Here is a 22,574-nt window from a genome sequence, read left to right on the forward strand (position 1 = left end):
AGACAACAATAAGCCTTGTGACCCAATTCATGCTCTGCATGATATCCAGTTACTTTTACCCACTTACTTAAACACGTTGAGTCATCAGCTGTCTGCAAATGCTCCCTAATTGCTGAGGGAACGGAAGCAGCAGAGCCTTGTAATTAAGATTACATTTTATGCAATTATGTGCATTTCTAACTCCTGTCTCTTCCTGAGTTTCCCTCTTCTGTCTACCTTCTCCTTTGTCCAAAGCTAAGTCTCCAACTCCCTTTCAGGTACGGTCTTGCTTTCAAAGTTTTTTCTTTCTTTTTTTAGTTATGTTTGTACACCTTTATATTCACTGCTTGAATCTGAGAAATAATACAGGATGCTACTAGGAATGATTGGGTACACAGATCTGCATTGGGGCATTTTCACCTTTTCCAGTATGTAAGATCTAAGAAGGAGAAGACAGGTGTACGGCTTGAACCCGGTGCCGTCTCAGTGTCTGAGCCATCATCAGACTGGTTGCTATAGCAAGGCGAGTGGGCTGGAGAGGCACTTGAGGTAGTGCTGTGGGCATCCGAGTCTATAGGAAGAAAGGAAACAGTTGCATTAAAATAAAATGCATGCCTAGAATAAATCCTGGATTTAATGGACCATTCAGGGAAGGGGTGTCTGTTATTCTCAAATGTCCATTCAATATGAATTTATGTAATTCGTGTCATTTAATGTCATTTGTGGAATAATGCAATTATGCAAATATTTTGTCATTAGGAAAATGAGATAAATTAATGAATGTAAGTGAACTATACTTGGGCTTATCATTAAGTACCCTTTTGGTCACCAAACAATGGTTGTCCAGTTGACTTCAGATACAACACACTTAGTCCATCATTTCAAGGGGAGATCCAGATGCAAATTTCTGTTAAATCAAAGTTTTACTGTACATAACACTGTGCTTTTAAACCCAGAAATGTTTACCAGAAATGGACTGAAGGCTCTAGGATGCATCCTAGATTCTTCAGAGTTTCAGCTTTCATTTGCAATGTAACATGAAAAAAGTTTTCAAATTTCTCTCCATATACAGTACTCGCAGTTAACCGGAACTCAAGCAACCAGCAGAAAACTTGAACCGCCACTCTCAAGCAGACGGGAAAAAAATCTGTATCTCTCTGCTGCCATCTAGTGGGTATTAGGGTTTAATAGTGACTCTCAAGCAACCAGAAACTACATTTATCCAGCATCTACCAATCCCCATGGGTGCTGGTTAACTGAGAATCTATTGTAGTTTTAATGCAACATATAGGAAATTTTCATTTCTCACAGCAACCCCAAAGGGTGTTTTCCTCCTTATTTCTCTTCAAATCCATGAGTATTTAATCCTAATCTTATAATCCCAAATCTTAGTTTTGTGAATGATAAAAGTTGAAAATAAATATGAAATTGTTACTTCAATCATACTTTATTATTCCTTTTCTCATATTTGTTTTGGTTATATGGCATACCAAATAATTATTGTTATCCTCCTGTTTATACCATAAATTACATATAATGGTTTGATATAAACATGGAATCTACTTTTTTTAGGTCATAAAGTCAGCCAGATTCTGTTTGCTCAGATGAATTCTCAATTTGATGCTGGTCATGGGACATGTGTAAACATCACTGACATTCAGATATCCTCCAGCTATTGTCTTTCACTTGGGTGCAAAAATAAACTGACAAAATAAATAAAATTCACACATTGTATGATTGTGAATCTACTTCTGAAGGCAAGATTTAAAAGCTGAGACATGAGTATTAAGTATCAAGATTCGGCAGACTGAAAGCCCTCCTCAGTGACTGAAAATACAGTTGGGCTATTACATCAGATAAAGCACAATCCTTATTAACAGAACATACTGTGTCTCTTTAACTCTTTCTGCAGTTTGCTAATCTGATTGCTCTTCATCCTGTTACTAGGTAGAGTTTTCATCTTCTTTGGCTTCAGTGTTGTTTTAAGACTCGGTCCAGCCCTTGCATCCACGACCTGCAAGAAGGCAGCATGAGATCTTAGTGCCACCAGGAACAGTAAGGCCTACACAGGTAGATTTTCAAAAATGGGGCAACTGTCATATGCTGATTTGAACTTAAAAGACTAAATATCCAAGGCTGAGAGAAAAAAAAGAAAAAGGAAGGAAATTTGAATTTCTTCATCAAGCCTATCCAACCCCAGTGCCAATAAAAGTATGTGATTTGTACTTACCACAGAAACTGGACAGTTGGGAAATTTGATATTTTATTGACAATTGGTTCTGCCATTGGGGTATCTGAATAGTTTATACTGGTTTTGCAGACAACAGGAGCTTCTCTACTGGGAATCTGATTTAGCCATTCCCTTTTTCTTCTTAGATATCAAAAGACTCAATGGGAAAGGGAACCAATACTACTTTCTGAAGAAAAGATGGATTCATTCTCACAAAATAGAAAATGAAGTGCTAAAATATAAACAGGAGCTTAAATGTTTAAATTTTCTTCCACAGCAGAAAACAATTAGTTGATTTTGCAGTTCCCAAACTAACATGCCAACCAAACCACAATTATTATAGCTCAATATCTGGAGTTTCCAAAATGTTGTAAAGCAGTTACAGGAAACATATATCCAGTAGGATAAGAGGATGGGTGTCTCTCCAGGGGGAGGTGTATATATGAGGAAAATGTTCATACAATGTATAGATTAATGAAAATCACCCAATGCATTATAGAAGAAAAGACTGCTTGCAAAAAAATTTCCAGCTTGTATTAGGAAAAAGATGTTTAAAAATATGTACAAAGTTTCATACAAGTTGTAAGAAAATTAAAATGATATGAAACTGGAGAAAAATTTAATTGATTAAGGTAAAGTTGTGAAAATTAGAAACTGAGCAAAACTGAAGTTTGACAGATTACAGGTAGTCCTCACTTAACAACAGTAATTGTTACTGGAGTTTCTGCCGCTAAGCGATGCAGTCGTAAAGTGTGATGTCATGTGACCAAGCCATTTAGCGGCAGCAGTTCCAGCAGTCTCTGCTTACCATTAAGCAAATCAACATGGATCGTTAAGTGAGGACTTTCTGACTTCCTGTTGGATTTCCCATTGACTCTGCTTGTGGGAAGCCGGCAGGGAAGGTCGCAAATCACAATCATGTGACTGCAGGATGCTGCGATGGTTGGAAATCCTGGCTGGTTGCCGAGCACCCAGATTGTGATCACATGACTGTGGGGGTGCTGCGATGGCTGGAACTTCAAGGACCGGTCGTAAGTACTACTTGTTCAGCGCCATTGTAAGTTCAAATGGTCACTGAATGAGTGGTCATTAACTGAGGACCACCTGTAATCATTCTTGTTCTAGGTATTCACCCAAATATGGAAAGACATTTACTACAAGCAGCACTCACATTGTGTGAGCCACAGCTTAAATCAGAACTCTAATGGTCGAGCTTCAGGTAGCTCCACCTGTGAGAAATACTGTAAATTAGGAAACTACAAGCCAGACTTGTTGTGGCTTATGCAACACATGATCTCCCTGTCACCACCTTCCCAATGTTTATCTAACCTATTACAGACCTATGAATCATAGCAACAATAAAGGCAGGTAAAGACAAAGCCAGAACAGCAGCAGCTCTAGGCATGTTGAATTCTCAGTAACAGAGGAAAATACTGGATCACTAACCTTGGCTTAGCCTGGTATACACTACAAGGCCCAGATCTACCTATTTTACCTGGAAAGTCTGAAGTAGCCAGCTGAACAGTTTCTGTGAGGATAAGTAAGAATGCTGTTTCAATTATTGCCCTCAAAGCTGCCACCTTAAGAAGTTTAGAGTCCAGTGAACATGAAGAGAAAGGTCAGCGCAGATGCAACAGGAAACCTTGCCAAAGCTAATCAGGTCTTGGATCAGGCAAGCACCTGAGTAGGCAACTGACCTGGAATTCCATGTACATCACATGGAACTGCATGAAACAAGTGAGGGGGGAGATCAATAGCTACCTTTAAACATGTGAAAGGAGAAGGGGGGACAACTGAAAACACATCCAGCAGGACAGCTTGATGTCTAGATCTTCTTTCCAAGCATTAGTGTAACCTGAAGAGTGAAGTCATATGGTAGCCCCATGTCCTTATCACCCAGCCTTATCACACTAGGAATGGAATTACTGTCTGGATTGCTATAATGGGCTTTACATGGGACTGCCTTTGAAGACTACTCAGAAACTTCAGCTGGTTCAAAATATGGCTGCTTGATTACTGATCGGCCAGTCCGGGTTCAGCACAATTCTACCCAACTCACGGGAGCTGCACTGGGTCTCAGCAGGCGTCCAGGTACAATTCAGTGGTCTGGTAGTTACTGATAAAGCTGTAGAAGGCACAGGGAATGGCCTTGAAGGACAAGGGGAAGACCAGCTACCAAGACAATGGCCAGATAAGTGGGGCCTGAGCCCGGGCCAAGAAAATAACTTGAGAAAACATGTCAGATAAGCCTCTCCCTAGTTCACATAAAGATAGAGGGAGGGAAGGGGGAAGCAGCCTTGCAAGATTCTGTTACTGTAGCTGTAACAAAAAAAGTAATCCTGATCTATATGGCATTGGTTTCTTAGTCTAGCCTACCCTGACAAAAGCCCAATATGGCTTAGTTCTTCAGTTTGTATGGGACTGCCCTTCCCGAACAGAATTTTCCCATCCTGCACAGACTGTGCAGGGAGTGATCTATCAGTGATCACCTCTCCTTGAATGGCCTGGGAGATCACAACCCAGAGACAAAATGCTCCTAGGGAATCTTCTGCCTCCTGAGCTGAGAATGGCTCTCTCTTTAATGGCAACCTGGGAGCAAGTAGAGACCACCTTTTTTTTGCCCAGCTTTTAGAGGACTGTTCGAAGGAAAGCTGGCTGCTGTTGCCCCTGCGGGTTATAGTTTTAAGGTTTTAGCTATCAGGTGAACTTGTGGCCCTATAATTTTATGCAGATTTTGTTGTTTGGAGATGTTACTGATGTGTCATTGTTGCTGTGAACTACCCAGGGCCTGGTGAAGAAGGTAACGTGCAAATGATGTAAAATAGATACAAGAATGGAAGTAAGTAGCAGCTTCATACCTGAGACATGGGCATATTCCAAGAAGGAAGACAGGACATGAATCTCCTCATAACTGAGGAGTTTAACTGCACTTTAAAATAAAAGCAAAACATGCCCAAAATGCTGAAAGGGGCTGTACAGTGAATAGCTGCAGGCTGTATACTAAACAGCCCCAAGGAAATTACAACCTTCTACTGCTGACAGTTGCAGGAAAGCCTCCTGTTGGTCCTTCTCAACTAAAGGTCCACCAGTGTAGTCCCCAGGCAGCCTTTTTCCAACCCTCCATGGCTGTCTGACTCCAAATCCTCAATTCTCAGCATTGCCGTATCATTAGCAGGTCTGAATACTGCAGTCCTGATAGGATTGGAGAATGCTGGGACAGGAAAAGCTGCCCTAAAAGAGTCACAATATAGATTACTTTGGAGCCTGGATGTAGCCCTCTCTTGTTAACACAGAGGTTTCATTCAAGGAACATACTTCACTTGGCTAAAACGGGATTCAGTAGTTGGTGGTTCTGTATGTTGTAAGAAGCCAACAGCTGTCTTAGTATGTTTTCTGAACCAGTAAACCATAGGATGATTTACTTGTCTGGGCGCAGCATGGCATGTGAACACAGCAATTGCACTTGTTAACTCAATTTTCAGATTTACCGTGTCTTATGAACCCAGCCACTATGCGCATGCTCTGCATACATGAGCTTATTTGCCACATGTACATTGGATAGAAAGCTACCAGCTAAAGGGATATATAATAAGTGTCATGAGTAAGGATGGCGAGCAGGGGGCTCCCATCCAGACTGTCAAGCGCATGCGTAGCACTGAGGAATTGTTCAGCCATTCAAAGAGACACAGATTGGGACCGCCTTAACCCTTGGGGGTTATATGTCTGGGTTTTTCCCACGCTTCTTCAGTTTGTTAGGATTCCTGTTAAGTACTAGCAATAAATATTAGAGACCAGTTCATTGTCTCAGTGTGTTTCCTGGTTGTTAGGACATCAGGGATAAAACGTAAAATCAGCATTGGTCCTATGTGACATGATACTTGCCATCTCTTACTATATCGTAACATTTATTTATGAAAAATTCAAAATTGTTCTACCCAATCACAATCAGAAAGCCAATGTACCTACATTACAAGTATATGTGTGTGTGTAGGCTTTAAATCGATTATGGCAACCAGCTTGATTGATAACTGGCAAATAGAGGGAGAAAATGTAGAAGCAGTGAAAGGCTTTGTATTTCTAGGTGCGAAGATTACTGCAGATGCTGACTGCAGTCAAGAAATCAGAAGACGCTTAATCCTTGGGAGAAGAGCAATGACAAATCTCGATAAAATAGTTAAGAGCAGAGACATCACACTGACAACAAAGGCCCGCATAGTTAAAGCAATGGTGTTCCCTGTAGTAACATATGGCTGTGAGAGCTGGACCATAAGGAAGGCTGAGAGAAGGAAGATAGATGCTTTTGAACTGTGGTGTTGGAGGAAAATTCTGAGAGTGCCTTGGACTGCAAGAAGATCAAACCAGTCCATCCTCCAGGAAATAAAGCCAGACTGCTCACTTGAGGGAATGATATTAAAGGCAAAACTGAAATACGTTGGCCACATAATGAGAAGACAGGACACCCTGGAGAAGATGCTGATGCTAGGGAGAGTGGAGGGCAAAAGGAAGAGGGGCCGACCAAGGGCAAGGTGGATGGATGATATTCTAGAGGTGACGGACTCGTCCCTGGGGGAGCTGGGGGTGTTGACGACCGACAGGAAGCTCTGGCGTGGGCTGGTCCATGAAGTCATGAAGAGTCGGAAGTGACTAAACGAATAAACAAATGCTTTAAATCAATTAAGTATGATAACTTTTCCAAAAAATCTTAAGGATCAAGATATGGTGAGGATGCTGATAATTTTCTGTTAGAAACCTGCCCAGCACTACAGTTCCTAGATTCTCTAGAGAGAGGAAATGCCGGTTAACTGATTGTTAACTGATGGAGAAGCCCTTACTTTGGCAGTGGTGTGACCAGCAAGACATTTGTAAATTCATTCATTTATTCCATGTACATTTTATCTTATGAAATAAGTCACCTATTGCATCAGCATTGATTGATTATGCTCTGACTACATTACCTTTTCTATTTCTCATTTTAAAGTTGTAACTTTTCACTGGTTTTAACTGTTAATTATTTCATGTTATGCATAAACATGTGCATTAGAGGTGTAAGGCATACATGCATGTGAGCATCTATACCTGTGAATAAAAGAAACATACAGTTGTAATCAAAATTATTCAACCGCCCTTGCAAATCAGGTTGTTTGTCAAAATGTACAGACTTTCAGCTGTTTGCAATGAACAAATCAAACAAAAGCAATTGAAATAGCTCAACACAACAAATGCTTCAAGTGGTGTCCCCAAAGTCAACTGAAAATGCAACTTATAATGACTTCTCCAGTCTCAAAATTATTCAACCCTTTTATGGCAAGCATCTTCAGTACTTAGTAGAGCACCCTTTTGTTGTTATGACCTGATGCAAACGAGATGCATAGCCAGACACCAGCTTCTGGCAGCATTCCTGAGGAATCTTAGCCCATTCCTCATGAGCAATGGCCTCCAGTGCAGTAATATTCTTGGGTTTGCGTGCTGCAACCGCCTTCTTCAAATCCCACCAGAGATTTTCCATGGGGTTCAAGTCAGGTGACTGTGATGGCCACTGTAGAATCTTCCAGGACTTCTTCTGCATCCAAGCCTTAGTGGAATTTGAGGTATGCTCGGGATAATTCTCCTGTTGGAAGGTCCAATGACGCCCAAGCTTCAGCTTCCTTACAGACGGCATTACATTTTCTCCTAGGATTTCCTGATACTTCAATGAATCCATCTTGCCGTCCACACGCTGCAGGTTTCCAGTGCCAGAGGATGCAAAGCAGCCCCAGAGCATCACCGAGCCACCACCATGCTTAACTGTAGGCAGAGTGTTATTTATATGATTTTAAGCATCTTGGAGCTGACTTTTCTTGTGCTTTTGGGTCAGTAGTGGTGTAGTTCTTGGAGTTCTGGCATGGGAACCTTCTGTGTTTAGTACGCGCCTCACTGTGCTCACTGAAACCTCAGTGCCTGTTGCCACCAAGTCTTGCTGCAGGTCTTTTGCAGTCACTCGAGGGTTTCTCTCTACCTGCCTTCTCAGAAATCTGGTTGCAGCCATTGACAGCTTCCTTTTTCTGCCCTGTCCAGGTAGTGTAACCACTGTTCCTTTATCTTTGAACTTGCGAACTATGCTTCTAACGGTGTCTCTAGGAACATTCAGTGCCTTCACTATCTTTTTGTATCCTGTTCCTTGTGTGAAGGGCGATCTCTTCTCTTACCTTTTTGGAACATTCTTTCAACTTGGCCATACTGTATTTCTAACATGCAGTCAAACGTGACACTCAACAGACCCCTAGCCAGTTCAGGTATTTCATGTGTTCCAGCTCAAGCACACCTGGTGCAACTAATGAAGCCCTTGATTAGTTGCATCAGGTGTGCTTGAGATAACACCTGTTTTGCATACGGTATGTGTGCTGTTGTGATGGATTCTATTCAGAGGGTTGAATCATTTTGAGACTGGAGAAGTCATTATAAGTTGCATTTTCAGTTGACTTCAAGTGGGGACACCACTTGAAGCATTTGTTGTGTTGAACTATTTCAATTGCTTTTGTTTGATTTGTTCACTGCAAACAGCTGAAAGTCTGTACATTTTGACAATCAACCTGATTTGCAATGGGGGTTGAATAATTTTGATTACAACTGTAAGTCATTACAGTTCAGGTATGCTGGAACTCACATGATTCCAATTCTTTTTTGATCCTGCTGGCAGCTTTTTCCACCTTTTCACCAGAAGCACGCATGCATTGCAGATGTCTCCTGAGCGAGCTTCATGCAGACTGTAAAGAGAAGACCATAGGTCAATACTGCAAATAAGTAGCAGGGGAAAAAAGAACATGCATGCATACACCCAGAAATACAGAAGATGCCTGACTCTGCAATTTGCAACATGCCAAATTCAGACCACGTAATAACTGACTTGAGTTAGCTTGCTACGTTGAGATCACTTGCAAAAAAATAATTTAAGATAGTTGAATTGAATTGAATTCAGTTGAACTGAGCAAAGGTGGGAGACAGCTATGGAGTAGATAGCCATTATATTTTAACAACACAGCAAAGCAAACGTGACTTTATTCTTCTTCTGATGTTCTCCGAGATCTTCACATGGGGTAGAAAATCAGAAAAATGTCATATAGCAAATCAAAGCACTAGGCTCTACTCTCACATTTACTTGCAGGGTTGCCTTTGGTCCTACAAATGTCTCACTGGGATGGAAGAGGACATTCTGGGAGGCTAATTTGCCCTCTGGCAAATGGGTGTTCTGTGACTTGCCTTGACCACCACAGCAACCACTTTGTGAGGTCCAAATGAGGGCCTGGCCCACGAATTGTCTTCCTCTTACCTTAACAGGTTGACCCAGGGCCAGTGACCCCACCAAGATCCCTCCCAAATCTTCAGACTCAGAAAGAGAGGATGAGATATTCCAAATTTCAGCCAGCTGGGAGTTACTGCTTTGCCCTGCAAGCGTTTACCTTGCCTTTCTTCCCACACAGGCAATGCTTATCTACCAAGTATTTATAAATGCATGCAAGGAGGCTGCATCCATCCTCTGGGCCTCCATGCTTAAATTGGCTGGAAGATCTGAAAAGGAAACTTCCCCACATTCGGCAACATACAAAAGCTCCCCCCTTGGGGGCTTTTGCCAAATGCAAAACACATGGCACCCTCCACGTTGGGGATCGGCTCTGCTTGTGGGATCTCTGTGCACCGCAGTCAACGTTTCCCTTTGCGCAGCCACAGATAGTGTTGGGCAAAGCTACCACAACTGGAACTGCAGCAGGTCTTACCCAAAACAGTTCTGGAAATCCTTTTCGTAACGCTTGCTGTCGGTGAAGCGGGAGCTCGAAGACTTGGCCCTGCAAATGCAGCAGCCCTCCAAACTCCGATACATCTTCGGTTTGTGGAAGCCAAACATCTTTTCGTCCCTCCTTCAGTCTGCAGGGGAACAGGGGGAGGGAAGATCGAGCTAAAAAAGAAAGGAAGGAAGGAGAAAAGAACAAGGAAGACACCGTGAAAAGATGAAAAAGAAACCCCCTCCAGTGATGGCTCTGCAAACTGGCACTTTGCATCGCAATCAAAAATGCTCAGCAAGGGCTCTAAATTAAGCACTGCAGCGACTGCCCTTCCATAAAGGCAGAAGTCTCAAATACATCTTCATCGCTGTGGATCAGCGGCGGCTTTTTCTGTCCTTCCTCTCTCAAGGCAAAGGACGTTCCAGGAAATGCAACGAGACATGGAACAAGGTGACCTAAGATGCGACAACTAAGGCCAAAAGCAAAATGAAAACAAAACAAAACAAAACACCTGCCTTGTAGAAGGGACAGACCTGCCAGGTTTAAAACAAGCAGGGGAGGTGGGGAAGGGGGTCACAGCCACGGCCACTCCAAAAGAAGGGGGGAGGAGACGTTTCTCTGCCACAAACAGTCACACAAAACAAGGAAAGTGCCGTGACTTCAGGCCTAGGCTGTCTTTCCCATATGGGCAGTGGGATAGCCTGAAACTCCCACCATCCCCTGCCACGCCGACCTCTGTGGACTATTTGCCCGCATTCTTTCTACTATACTTTCGGGAAAGAAAATTAAAATATAGCTGAAGAGGAAGCTTTTAAGAAATCACATTTGCAAGAATGGTAACTGGTTTTAGCTGAATAGCTTGTATTTTATTTTAGATTGTTAGCTGCTTGCAGTACAACAGGGTCAGGAAGATGAACAATAAATCAAAATAATAAACAAGGCATCGATCTGAACTGGAAGAACAGTGCCTTGGACGAGGCTAAATTAGACACTTCTGACTCACCACCCCTGCCCCACAGCTCACCTCCCACCTACACTCTTTTCCAAGATTTTGGATTGCTCCATGGCACCAGGGTTTACATCCACTGGAGGTGGCTGCTATTGTTAAAAAGCACCTGCGGCTTCCTAAGTGGTGAGCGGGTGTTAAAAGTTAAGCCAGTCCCCACCCACCAAGTTGCAATCAGGAAGAGAATATGATATAGCAAGGAAAGCATCCGCTGGAGCAGTTTCAAGAGCCAGTCCCCATCTTAGTTTTCACAAGCGGAGATCTTTCTCATGGCTCTTTCTGGAGGCCAGATTCACGCAGGAGGTTGGCCGAATTCACATGCTCTGCAACGCCACATTTGTTTAACCACATCTGGTTCATTAACCTGCAACTGGCTGAGCTCCCACATCATACTAATTAATAACCTATGGATTATAAACTACCATGACTGGGTTTGCCCAAAGCAAAAACCAAACCAACCCAGTATGGCTTAATGCAATGTGTAAATCTAGTCAGGTTTATCACACAGCATCACTCAAGAATTAGATGGATGATAGATAGATGATAAGAGTTTGCATATATATCAGTCACACACACACACACACACTGAGAGACAGAGAGAGCATCTTACACTGTGCAGTCGCTGGATTCCTTGATTAAGACTTTTTCTAGTTCTTGCAATAAAACTGGCTTATCGAGAGCTGTGCCCTTGAATCACTGCCTGCTAAGTTTCTAGTTTCAGAATTGGTTGAGAAGTCTGTCAAACTCCAACAGGGCAGGTCTACTGCCTTCTGTTCCACTGGTCAAATAAGAGTTGCTAACAACAACACAGGCAGAATCTCCAAACAGGATGCATCCCACCATGGTCAAGGATCCTGTTTTCACCCACTTGCCTTGCCTTGCATCAGCCTTTTCTCCAATTTCTTCTTCTTCATCATCTTTTTCCAACTGATACCTTTTAAAGCAGCCATTATTGTACTTTATAGTTGAATCACACTGGGCTGGACATTCTTTTTTTTTAAAAAATCTTTATTAATTTATTTAATAAACATAGAATTACATGCAAACAATAATATCTTACAATACAAAAAAGAAAAGGAGAAGAAAAAGAAAAAAGAGGAGAGAGGAAAAGAAAAAAGGGGGGAAATATATAAATAAATAAAGATAAAAATTAAAAGGGCGGGGGGATAAGATGAAAAATAAATAAATAGAAAGATTAGGGTTTCCAACTTTCTAGACGGTACAGCTTAGTATCCTAGCATGTTATTATTTTTTTCCCCTTAATTCTCTAAATTGCCTTCATTAATTCTAATAAGAGATTAAACAATTAAGTAATTTGCTATTTATATACCATATATTCATATTAACTTTTTGAGTCCATTCCACATATTTGAAAAAAGGTCTCCAGTCCTTTTGAAAATCTTGCATATTTTTATCATTTAGTTGGTCTGTTAGTTTTGCCATTTGCGCCAAATTTAGGGATTTAAGTAACCATTCCTCCACAGATGGGATTAATTCTTCTTTCCACTTTGCAGCGTAGAGAATTCGGGCCGAAGTAATCAAATACAGTAGAAGTTTTCCATAGTTTTTTTCCAAATCTTTGTTCATAAAGCCCAATAAATAGAGATCCAGTAATTTATCAATATTAACTGCCAGCATTTTACAAATTATATTATGTATGTTGTTGTTTATTCGTTTAGTCGCTTCCGACTCTTCGTGACTTCATGGACCAGCCCACGCCAGAGCTGCTTGTCGGTCGTCAATACCCCCAGCTCCCCCAGGGATGAGTCCGTCACCTCTAGAATATCATCCATCCACCTTGCCCTTGGTCGGCCCCTCTTCCTTTTGCCCTCCACTCTCCCTAGCATCAGCATCTTCTCCAGGGTGTCCTGTCTTCTCATGATGTGGCCAAAGTATTTCAGTTTTGCCTTTAATATCATTCCCTCAAGTGAGCAGTCTGGCTTTATTTCCTGGAGGATGGACTGGTTTGATCTTCTGGCAGTCTGAGGCACTCTCAGAATTTTCCTCCAACACCACAGTTCAAAAGCATCTATCTTCCTTCTCTCAGCCTTCCTTATGGTCCAGCTCTCGCAGCCATATGTTACTACGGGGAACACCATTGCTTTAACTATGTGGACCTGTTGTCAGTGTGATGTCTCTGCTCTTAACTATTTTATCGAGATTTGTCATTGCTCTTCTCCCAAGGATTAAGGGTCTTCTGATTTCCTGACTGCAGTCAGCATCTGCAGTAATCTTCGCACCTAGAAATACAAAGCCTTTCACTGCTTCTACATTTTCTCCCTCTATTTGCCAGTTATCAATCAATCTGGTTGCCATAATCGATTTAAAGCATACACACACACATATACTTGTAATGTAGGTACATTGTCTTTCTGATTGTGATTGGGTAGACAATTTTGAATTTTACATAAATAAATGTTACGATATAGTAACATTTGCAGTAATCTTTGCACCTAGGAATACAAAGTCTTTCACTGCTTCTACATTTTCTCCCTCTATTTGCCAGTTATCAATCAAGCTGGTTGCCATAATCTTGGTTTTTTTGAGGTTTAGCTGCAAACCAGCTTTTGCACTTTCTTCTTTCACCTTCATCATAAGGCTCCTCAGTTCCTCTTCACTTTCAGCCATCAAAGTGGTATCATCTGCATATCTGAGATTGTTAATGTTTCTTCCAGAGATTTTAACTCCAGCCTTGGATTCCTCAATCCAATATTATGTATAGACGACCAAAATTTTTTCGCTTTTTTACAGGTCCACCACATATGGTATAAAGTTCCAATTTCTTTTTTACATTTCCAACAGACATTTGACGTATTTTGAAACATTTTTGATAATTTTTCAGGGGTGGTATACCACATGTACATTTTATAAAAATTTTCTTTTAAATTATAATTTGATGTAAATTTTAATCAGTCCACATTCTTTCCCAAACATCATATTCAATATTGTATCCAAAAATTTTCTCCCATTTATTCATATATTGCTTAATTTGTACATTTAGTATTCTCATTTGTAATAACATTTTATATATTTTAGAGATCATGTGGTCATTATTAGCATAGATTTGTTCAATCCACCAAGATAGACTTTTTGTAAATTTGTAACTTTTAGCATCTATTTTAAATTGTTCTTTTAATTGAATATATGTAAACCAGTGACATAAATATCCTTCATTTTCCAATTCTTCTCTTGTTTTCATCGGAAATTTAGTCCCTTCAAATTTTATTAAATCCGAATATTTTAGCCACTAGTTTCCTATTGTTTCTCGCCTTACAAAAGCTTCTTGTGGGGAAATCCATAGTGGTATTGTCGATGTTAGAGTAGATTTATATTTTTCCCAAATTTTAAGAAAAGACGATCTAATACGATGATTGTTAAATGTTTTATTTACTTTCAATTTGTTATACCATAAGCTGTGCCATCCAAATTTTAAATCATGCCCTTCTAAATTTAGTAATTTATGATCTTGTAAGGTGATCCATTCTTTTAACCATAATAAACCACATGCCTCATAATATAGCCTGAAATCGGGAAGACCCAAGCCTCCTCTTTCCTTGTCTTCTTGTAGTAATTTAAATTTAATTCTTGGTCTTTTCCCTTGCCAAATAAATTTTAAAAGATCTTTTTGCCATAATTCAAAAGTTTTATCAGTTATAAATATTGGAATAGTTTGAAATAAAAATAGCATCTTCAACAGAATATTCATCTTAATTGCAGAGATTTGTCCCATAAGTGATAAATTTAGTTTTTCTCACCTCAATAACTCTTGTTTAATTTCCTTCCATATTTTAACATAATTATTTTGGAATAAATCACTAGTATTGGTTGAAATCTCTATCCCTAGATATTTAACTTTTTTGACACTATTAAATCCTGATTTAATTTCTGATACATTCTGATTGTGTGGCATATTTAAATTTATCATCTTCGTTTTTTGATTATTTTAAAACCAGCTAATTCTCCATATTCTTGTAGTGTCTTTAATAAGTAATCAATTGATATTAACGGGTTTTGTAAAGTAATAACTAAGTCATCCGCAAAGGCTCTTAATTTATATGTTTCTTGTTTAATCTTTATCCCTTCAATTCGATGATCCTTTCTAATAGCTTCTGTTAGAACCTCCAATACCAATATAAATAATAAAGGAGATAGCGGACAGCCTTGCCTTGTTCCTTTTTCTATTTGACATTCTTGTGTTATCTCTTCATTGATCACAATTCTGGCTTTTTGAAATATATTTATAAAAGCCATAAAATCAATTTATACATCACCAAAATCCATCAATTCTAAAGTCTTAAACATAAAATTCCAATTTAGATTGTCAAAAGCTTTTTCAGCATCTAAAAATAACAATCTGTTTTTCATTATGAAATTGAGCATACTCTATTATATTTAAGACAGTCCTTATATTGTTTTTTATGTATCTTTGGGGTAAAAAACCATTTTGGTCATAATTAATTATTTCTTGAAGAATTGTTTTTAGTCTTTCAGTTAAAATTAAATATTTTATAGTCATTGTTTAATAACGAAATAGGTCTATAATGTTTGCATAGTGACGGGTCTTGTTTTTCTTTTGGGATTAGTATAATATTTGCCTCTGACCAAGATTTTGGTATTGGATTTCCTAACAGAATCACATTCAATAAATCTTTAAGTGGTAACAAAATTTGATCTTGAAAATATTTATAATAACCTGCTGAAAATCCATCTGGACCTGGAACTTTGCCTATTTTCAATTTTCTAATTGCCTCTATAATTTCTTGGGTTGTTAATTGGGATTGTTAATTAATGCTTTTTGGTCTTTAGTTAATTTCTTTAAATTTTGTTTTAATAAATAGTTCTCAATTTTATCAATTGAAATTTCTTGTTTCTTATATAAATTTGTAAAGAAATTATGAAATGCCTTTTTAATTTTTTCATTGTCAACTAATTCTTTCCCATTCTCGAATTTTAGTAATATTTCCTTTTCTTTTCTTAATTTATATGCTAGCCATTTTCCAGGTTTATTAGCATATTCAAAATTTCTTTAATATATCTCAATTTTCTTTCAATTTCATCTGTTGTAAATACTTTTAATTGCTGCTGTAAAATTTTTATTTGATGGTTTATACCTTCATCTGATGGTCTTATTTGAAGATTTTTTTCTTTTATCTTAATTTGGTCAAGAACTGTTTGAATTTTTTGTTGTGTTTTCCTCTTTAAGCAACTATTTAAATACATAAAATATCCTCTCAGCTCCCTAGCCTTGTTAGTATCCCATACTGTCCCAATACTCACTTCATTATTTAAATTCCATTCAAAGAATTCTTTCAATTTCTTTTGGCAATCTTCTACAAGTTCTTTATTTCTCAACAAAGTTTCATTTAATCTCCACCTATAACTTTTTGGGTGGAGTTTTATAGCCAATTGAACTGGATTATGGTCTGAGAAGGATCAGGGAAGAATTGATACATTTAAAATTTTATTTGCCAAATTTTTAGATACCCATATCATATCGATCTTGGAGAACGATTTGAATTTGTCTGAATAAAATGTATAATCTCTAGCTGCACCATTTTTATATCTCCAGGCATCTACAATAGCCAAATTTTCTGACATATCAAAAAAAGATTGGGGCAATTTTCCTTGATTTTTTTTAATTTGTTGTTCAGATTTTCTGTCAATAATTGGTAAGGTAACTCCGTTCCAATCTCCCATCACAATCCAATTGTTATAAGATAATTCGGAAAGTTCATTTAATAAATTTTGATAGAATTTATTCTGATTATCATTAGGGGCATATACTCCAACCAGTATTGCTTTGGAGTTTTGTAATTCTATTTCTATTATTAAATATCTCCCATTTTTATCAACACTTATTAATTCAGGATTTAGATGGGGTTTTACATATATTGCAATTCCATTTATTTTTTTTTCATTTGCTGCTATAAATTCATTTCCTAATTTGTTATTTACCAGATATTTACTATCTTTTTTCGCAATATGAGTTTCTTGAAGACATATTATATCTTGTTTTAATCTGTATAAATAGTGAAAGACTTTTTTCCTTTTAGCTGGGGTGTTGGCTCCATTTATATTCCAGGAAAGGCATTTTAATTCACTCATTGGAAAGGAGTATTGAAAATTCTTTAGAACTTGAAGCTAGTTCCTCTGCACTTTGTTCCTCTGTATTTAAACGTTTCACTTTACTTTACTTTTTGGCCTTTCCCTTCTATCTGTTTCTGGTTCTAAATCTTTCTTATATTTTCTGAGAAATTCCTGAGCCTTAAAAATAGTATTTAATTTATATCTTTGTTGTTGGAATGTGACATTCACTCCTTCCAGTACTTCCCACCTAAAGGGGATTTTATTTTGTTTAAGGACTTCAGTAAGAAAGAAATAATCTCTTCTTTTTTTTAATATTCTCAGTGGTATGTCTTTCAATATCATAATCTCCTCTCCTTCAATATTAATTTTTTTCCCCCCAGGAGGCCTGTATTATCAAATCTTTGGTCTTCTTCCTCGCAAATTCAATTATTATATCTCTTGGTTTCCGATTAATTTTTGCATATTTCGAATTAACTCTAAATATTTTTTCTATATCTTCTTCTAGCCTTTCTTCCTCCCATTCAATTAAACTTGCAAGCATTTGGACCACTATTTCTCTTATTTCTGCCTCTTTTTTTTCAGGTACACCTCTAAGTCTAACACAATGTTCTTTTTCTTTCAACTCTAACACAGTTAATCAGTCTAATTCTATATCATTCTCTACTTCTAATTTCTCCACTCTTTCTCTTGAATGCCTCTTGAATGTCTGCTTTTATTCTTTTGTCCATAGTCTCTAACTTATGATCTAACCTTTTTTCAAAGCCATCTATTTTCTCCTCTAATAGTTGCATTAAATTTTGAGTAATATTTTGAATTTTTTGCGTAAAATCTTCAAACATAGCTTTCAACCATTCTCCTTCCCCGGTTTCTGAGCCTCTCCTGTTCTGTCTCCTTGTGTTCATTTTGTCCTTATAAAAATCTTTATTTACCTATCTTAATCACTACACCTGTTATATTTATCTATATAAAGCAGTGTATAATATTTATATCCAAACATAGAGCATACAATTCAAGATAATCTTATAAACATCTGCAATATAGTCCAATATGGCGCTAGAAATTAATTAATTAATTAATTAATTAATTAAGTTCCTTTTAAGTGAGGACTGGCAGTAAAGTTTTTTGGTCTCCAAAGTATAGAAAAGTTTTTTTCCCCCTCCGCTTAGAAAGTTTCTTTTTCACTTTTGTAGTAAAAAGTTGTTTCTTTTACTAGAGATGAAGGGGGCTGCAGAATTGCCTAGATGACTAGGCTACTCACGCAGGTTCTATCAATGTACCTCCAGGCTTCCTGGCTGCTTTGTTGTTGCGGCGAAAGTGAAATATTGAAATAGAAAGCAAAGCTTTCGCCTGCCGCTCTGAAGCCGCTGGAGTCTTTTGTCGGCAGCGCTCCTTTTCTCATGCTGCCTATGAGGTCTGCCTGTCTCTCTCCGACTCCGCGTGGTTGATATCAATTTTTCTGAGCTGTTACAAGGCTCAACCAGCCGCCATACTCCTTCACCGGAAACCCTCTGGGCTGGACATTCTTACCTTCTATTTCAGTCCTCTTGACTGCTGTTTTTAGAAAGCCACAATTTCATAAAAGCTGTCATTCTCAACATCTATTCTACCTTTCCAGTTATGATTGCACCACCATCTCTGGTATCAATCAGTGAGCAGCTCTGTTCTTCAATGGCATACTTAGTTCAAACAGAAAATTCTCATGAACTCAGTAAAATTCACTTTCCATACATCAACACATTTTTAAACCAAAGAGGTGAAAGCTGGAAAAATGCAAGAAACAAAGTCTTCATTTTGGACTGTAAATCATTATTTGACCTAAATTGTCCGCTTCTCCTTTTTTTATCTAGTTCTAAAATTAATCGAGGACAAAGTTCTAAAAGCTTTGAACATAATTTGAGAGGCTACTAGTTCAGCAAATGATCTCTTCAAAAGAGTTGTTATCAGTGAGGGGAAAAAAATGAAACTGTTGAGAAAACTACTTGTTAAATTCCATGATAACATCCCAACTTTCTATGTAATTTGGTAGCCATCACTTATGCATTTAACTTAGAATACCTATTGAACTTAAGTTAAAATTAGAACAGTTACTGAATTGTTTGAGTGAAGGTTCTCTGATTTTTAATGCTGCAAATGCAGACTTTCACTCTTCTGAAGCTAATATCCAGCAGTACCTAGAACTATTGAGCATTTAAATAAGCTAATTTGGTTCCACACTCATCAGAAGCAAATGCAAAGTCATGAAGTCCAATCAAAAGAAATTGACTTTCAGGAAGATCTCCCTCCCATGAGCTACATTTTAAAAAAAAAATCTGATTTTATTCTCTAAAACCAAACAAGAGGAATAAATACAAATAACGAAATGTATGAAGGTTCATGGACTGCAATACACTTGAAAAGAGTTTTGTAAAAAGTCAAGCCCAAAGAAGGTCTCAAACTAGAATACTGCAGGATGAACCAACTCTGGTCAAAAGCAGCACTGAAAGAGAAGGAATATAAATTCCTCCAGGGCTGTTGGTTAGATTGGGACGTTGTAAAAGACATTCCAGAAGACAAGTCGTTGTATACGAGTTGGGCGGTGGAGAAATATGATAAATAAATAATGACAAATCAGTTCCACAATCCTGTTAAGGAAATTACATGGAGTGGTGAGCAAGAATTGTTCTTGACTCAAGAGCATCTGTATCTTTTTGGTGAAGAAAGATTTTGCACCATTGGGCCAATATGGGACAGATGAGAACTCCTGGTTTCCCAACTTTGAGACAAAAAGCCAAGATGGTGGGCATGACCATATAACTGAAGCTCCTGCTCCCTTTTGTATGTACATGTGAAAAAGCACAACTCTAATTGTACAGTCATGCCCACCATCTTGGCTTTTTGTCCAATGCCATGCATGCCTCTGTATGCAGGAGGTCCTATATTTAATTTCTTAAAATCTTCCAATACGTCAGAGAAAGATGCTTGTGTAAAAGTCTAATAATCTGACTCAGCTTGCTACATACCTCTTATATATTCCTAATTGTAAGTATGCTGTGGCCAAGCTAATTTATTTTAGCAAAATCATAGGATAGACAGAGTGCACTCTGTGTATAAGCAATGGAAAGAGAGCATCAGTGTATTGTAAATGCCAAGAAAATCATCCCATAACACATTGTAGGAATGCAACTATAAACAAGACAAGAAACAAATAATTGCAGCCTGGCATGCTGAAGAAGTCCCATAAACATGAAAAATATCAGGCAAGTAGAGTAACAAATTGTGCTGGATGCCAGTGGCCATGCTGGCTAGGATTCCAACAAAGTTCTTAGCCTGGTAACTCTGTTAGTTGCAGTCTTGAGACATGTGAAGGGTCCTGTGTTAGGGAACAAATATGTTAGAGGTACATTCGTATAACATTATAATGACTGCTTCCCTTATTTTATTTGCAACTTAGCAAGTTATAGGATTTTGCATTTACAGGTAGTCCTTACTTACCAACCGCAATTGGAACCAGCAACTCTGTTGGTAAGCGCCATGGTCATAAAGTGATAAATCATGTGACCGCACCCAACTTACAATGGTAGGTCGTCAGTTCTAGCTGCAGTTGTTAAGAGAATCACCGTGGGTTGTTAAGTGTGACATCATACAACTGTGACTTGCAACTTCCTGCTGGCTTCCCCATTGACAATGCTTGTTGGAAGCCAGCTGTGAAGGTTGCAAATGGCGATTACATGACTGTGGGATGCTGCGACCATCATAAATATGTGCCAGTTGCAAGTGCCCGAATTGGGATCTGCAGGAACACTGTGATGGCTGCAAGTTTGAGGACAAGCTGTAAATCTTCTTATTCAATGCTGTCGTAACTTCAAACAGACGCTGAACGAATGGTCGATAAGCAGGTCTGCCTGTACTGTGTAATGTTGCACTCTATATAAAAAAATCAGCAACATTTTCAGGTGATGGCACTGTTGCATATTCTTACATGATGTTGTGGATTCCAAAAATAATAAAAAATAAGGAAAATTAATGTGTAATATTACAACATCTCATGAAGTCTCATGCAAAATCTGGCTATGTCATAAAATTTGGACTTTTAATTAATAATAATGACAGTGATAAAGATGTCAACCTTGCTTATGTGATTTTCTTAACTTTAGATTCTGTTTACCTGAGATTGCTGCATATACAACCTCTCTAGATCTTTTCTGCATTTCCCATCCTTGAAGATGCATTAAACACCGTTAAGCAGTCCAGTCTCCCAAGATGCTAGATAGCAACTGAGAAACCCTTTGAAAGAAAGACCTTTAATGCCCTTTCCAACTTGAAAGCAGGGTTGCTGAAGCTTTCAATTTAATCTTATGATGGGCATTAAGCATATTTGTTTCAAGAGAAAGGAGGATTTTCTTCAAAATCTGTTCAATTTATTGTAATGAAAAGCAATGGACTTCAAGTAGAACAGCAATCTAAAATATACATTTGAGTTCCAAGATTACTTTCAATAATCCAAAGTACCTTAAAATCTTCCCCATTAACAGCAGCCCAACGTGGCAGATCATTTACATTTTACTGAATGAAGTGATGCTAATTCAGTTTTGCTGAGTCTGGACTTAAAGTGATATTTAAGCCAAAACAAAACAAAACAAAACAAAACCCACCCCAAAGGGCAAAAAGTGATGGCCAATTTCCTGCCATTTTGAACTGAGGAAATCTGTTATGTGAAGTCCTAAAATAGGCATCCCCCACCCCACAAAATAATGTGCTTTCCTTGGCCATAAAAATCTGTCCACCTTTGGCTTTCACGAAAGAGACAGCACGGTACATTCTCATTCTAGTGCTCCACAATGCATTTCTGGGAGATGTTAAACTGTGAATGGTGTAGCCTATTAGTGAGAGAAACATCCAGGTGTGAGAACATGTGGGAACACCTTTATAAAGGGTTAGAGGTAAACAAACTTGCACACAAAAGGAGCCCATCAATATTTTAACTAGCTCCCCAAATTTTCCACAGCCGAAAAGCATGTACTGTATCTTCATGGCACTGTTAAAATTATATACATGAGTGCACACACCAAAAGTACGCAAGTCTAATATTGCTTCCACCAAACTGCAGGGTGCTTCATGCCACAACAGGCAGAAACTATTTCTGCCACTACAAAGACTGCAGTTTATTTATTCTTGTTTTATCCTAAAGCTAGATAGGATCAAGTGCAGCCCTATCCTCCTGCATATTAAAATGTACAAAAGGATAAACCAGCAGGGCATTTTCAGCTAATCTGACTAGCAGCCTCCAACCAGGAATTTACTCCCTCCCTTGCTGGAATTTTCAGACCACAGAGCAAGCTTCCCATCCCACAGAGAATTCCTGATGGGCAGGAGGCTTTGAAGACAAAGCACTGTATCTCTTTGACAAGATCTAATGCAGCAGGTCCCTAAGAACACCGAACAGAATGGGACTTACTTCTAAATCAATGGGTCTGTTCAGGATTTCTGTCTTAGATGAGTTCAGCTTTGTTGTGCTGAAAAGAATTTAGTTCCCACG

At 38.5% G+C, this 22,574-nt stretch overlaps 1 protein-coding gene across 1 annotated transcript in view; it reads right to left on the reverse strand.

Annotated features, from left to right (window-relative positions):
• Positions 1-22,574, reverse strand: part of SINHCAF (SIN3-HDAC complex associated factor) — a 32,711-nt gene that overhangs the window by 4,478 nt on the left and 5,659 nt on the right. Inside the window, exons 2-5 of the mRNA XM_063308043.1 lie at positions 9,961-10,139; positions 8,853-8,952; positions 1,867-1,993; positions 400-550 (exon numbers count right to left, since the gene is read on the reverse strand). Of these exons, the coding sequence (XP_063164113.1) occupies positions 400-550; positions 1,867-1,993; positions 8,853-8,952; positions 9,961-10,088 (506 nt within the window). The 5' untranslated portion in view covers positions 10,089-10,139. The remainder of the gene's footprint in view (positions 1-399; positions 551-1,866; positions 1,994-8,852; positions 8,953-9,960; positions 10,140-22,574) is intronic.

Source organism: Candoia aspera, chromosome 7, assembly GCF_035149785.1.
Source record: "Candoia aspera isolate rCanAsp1 chromosome 7, rCanAsp1.hap2, whole genome shotgun sequence".
NCBI classification, from domain to species: domain Eukaryota; kingdom Metazoa; phylum Chordata; class Lepidosauria; order Squamata; family Boidae; genus Candoia; species Candoia aspera.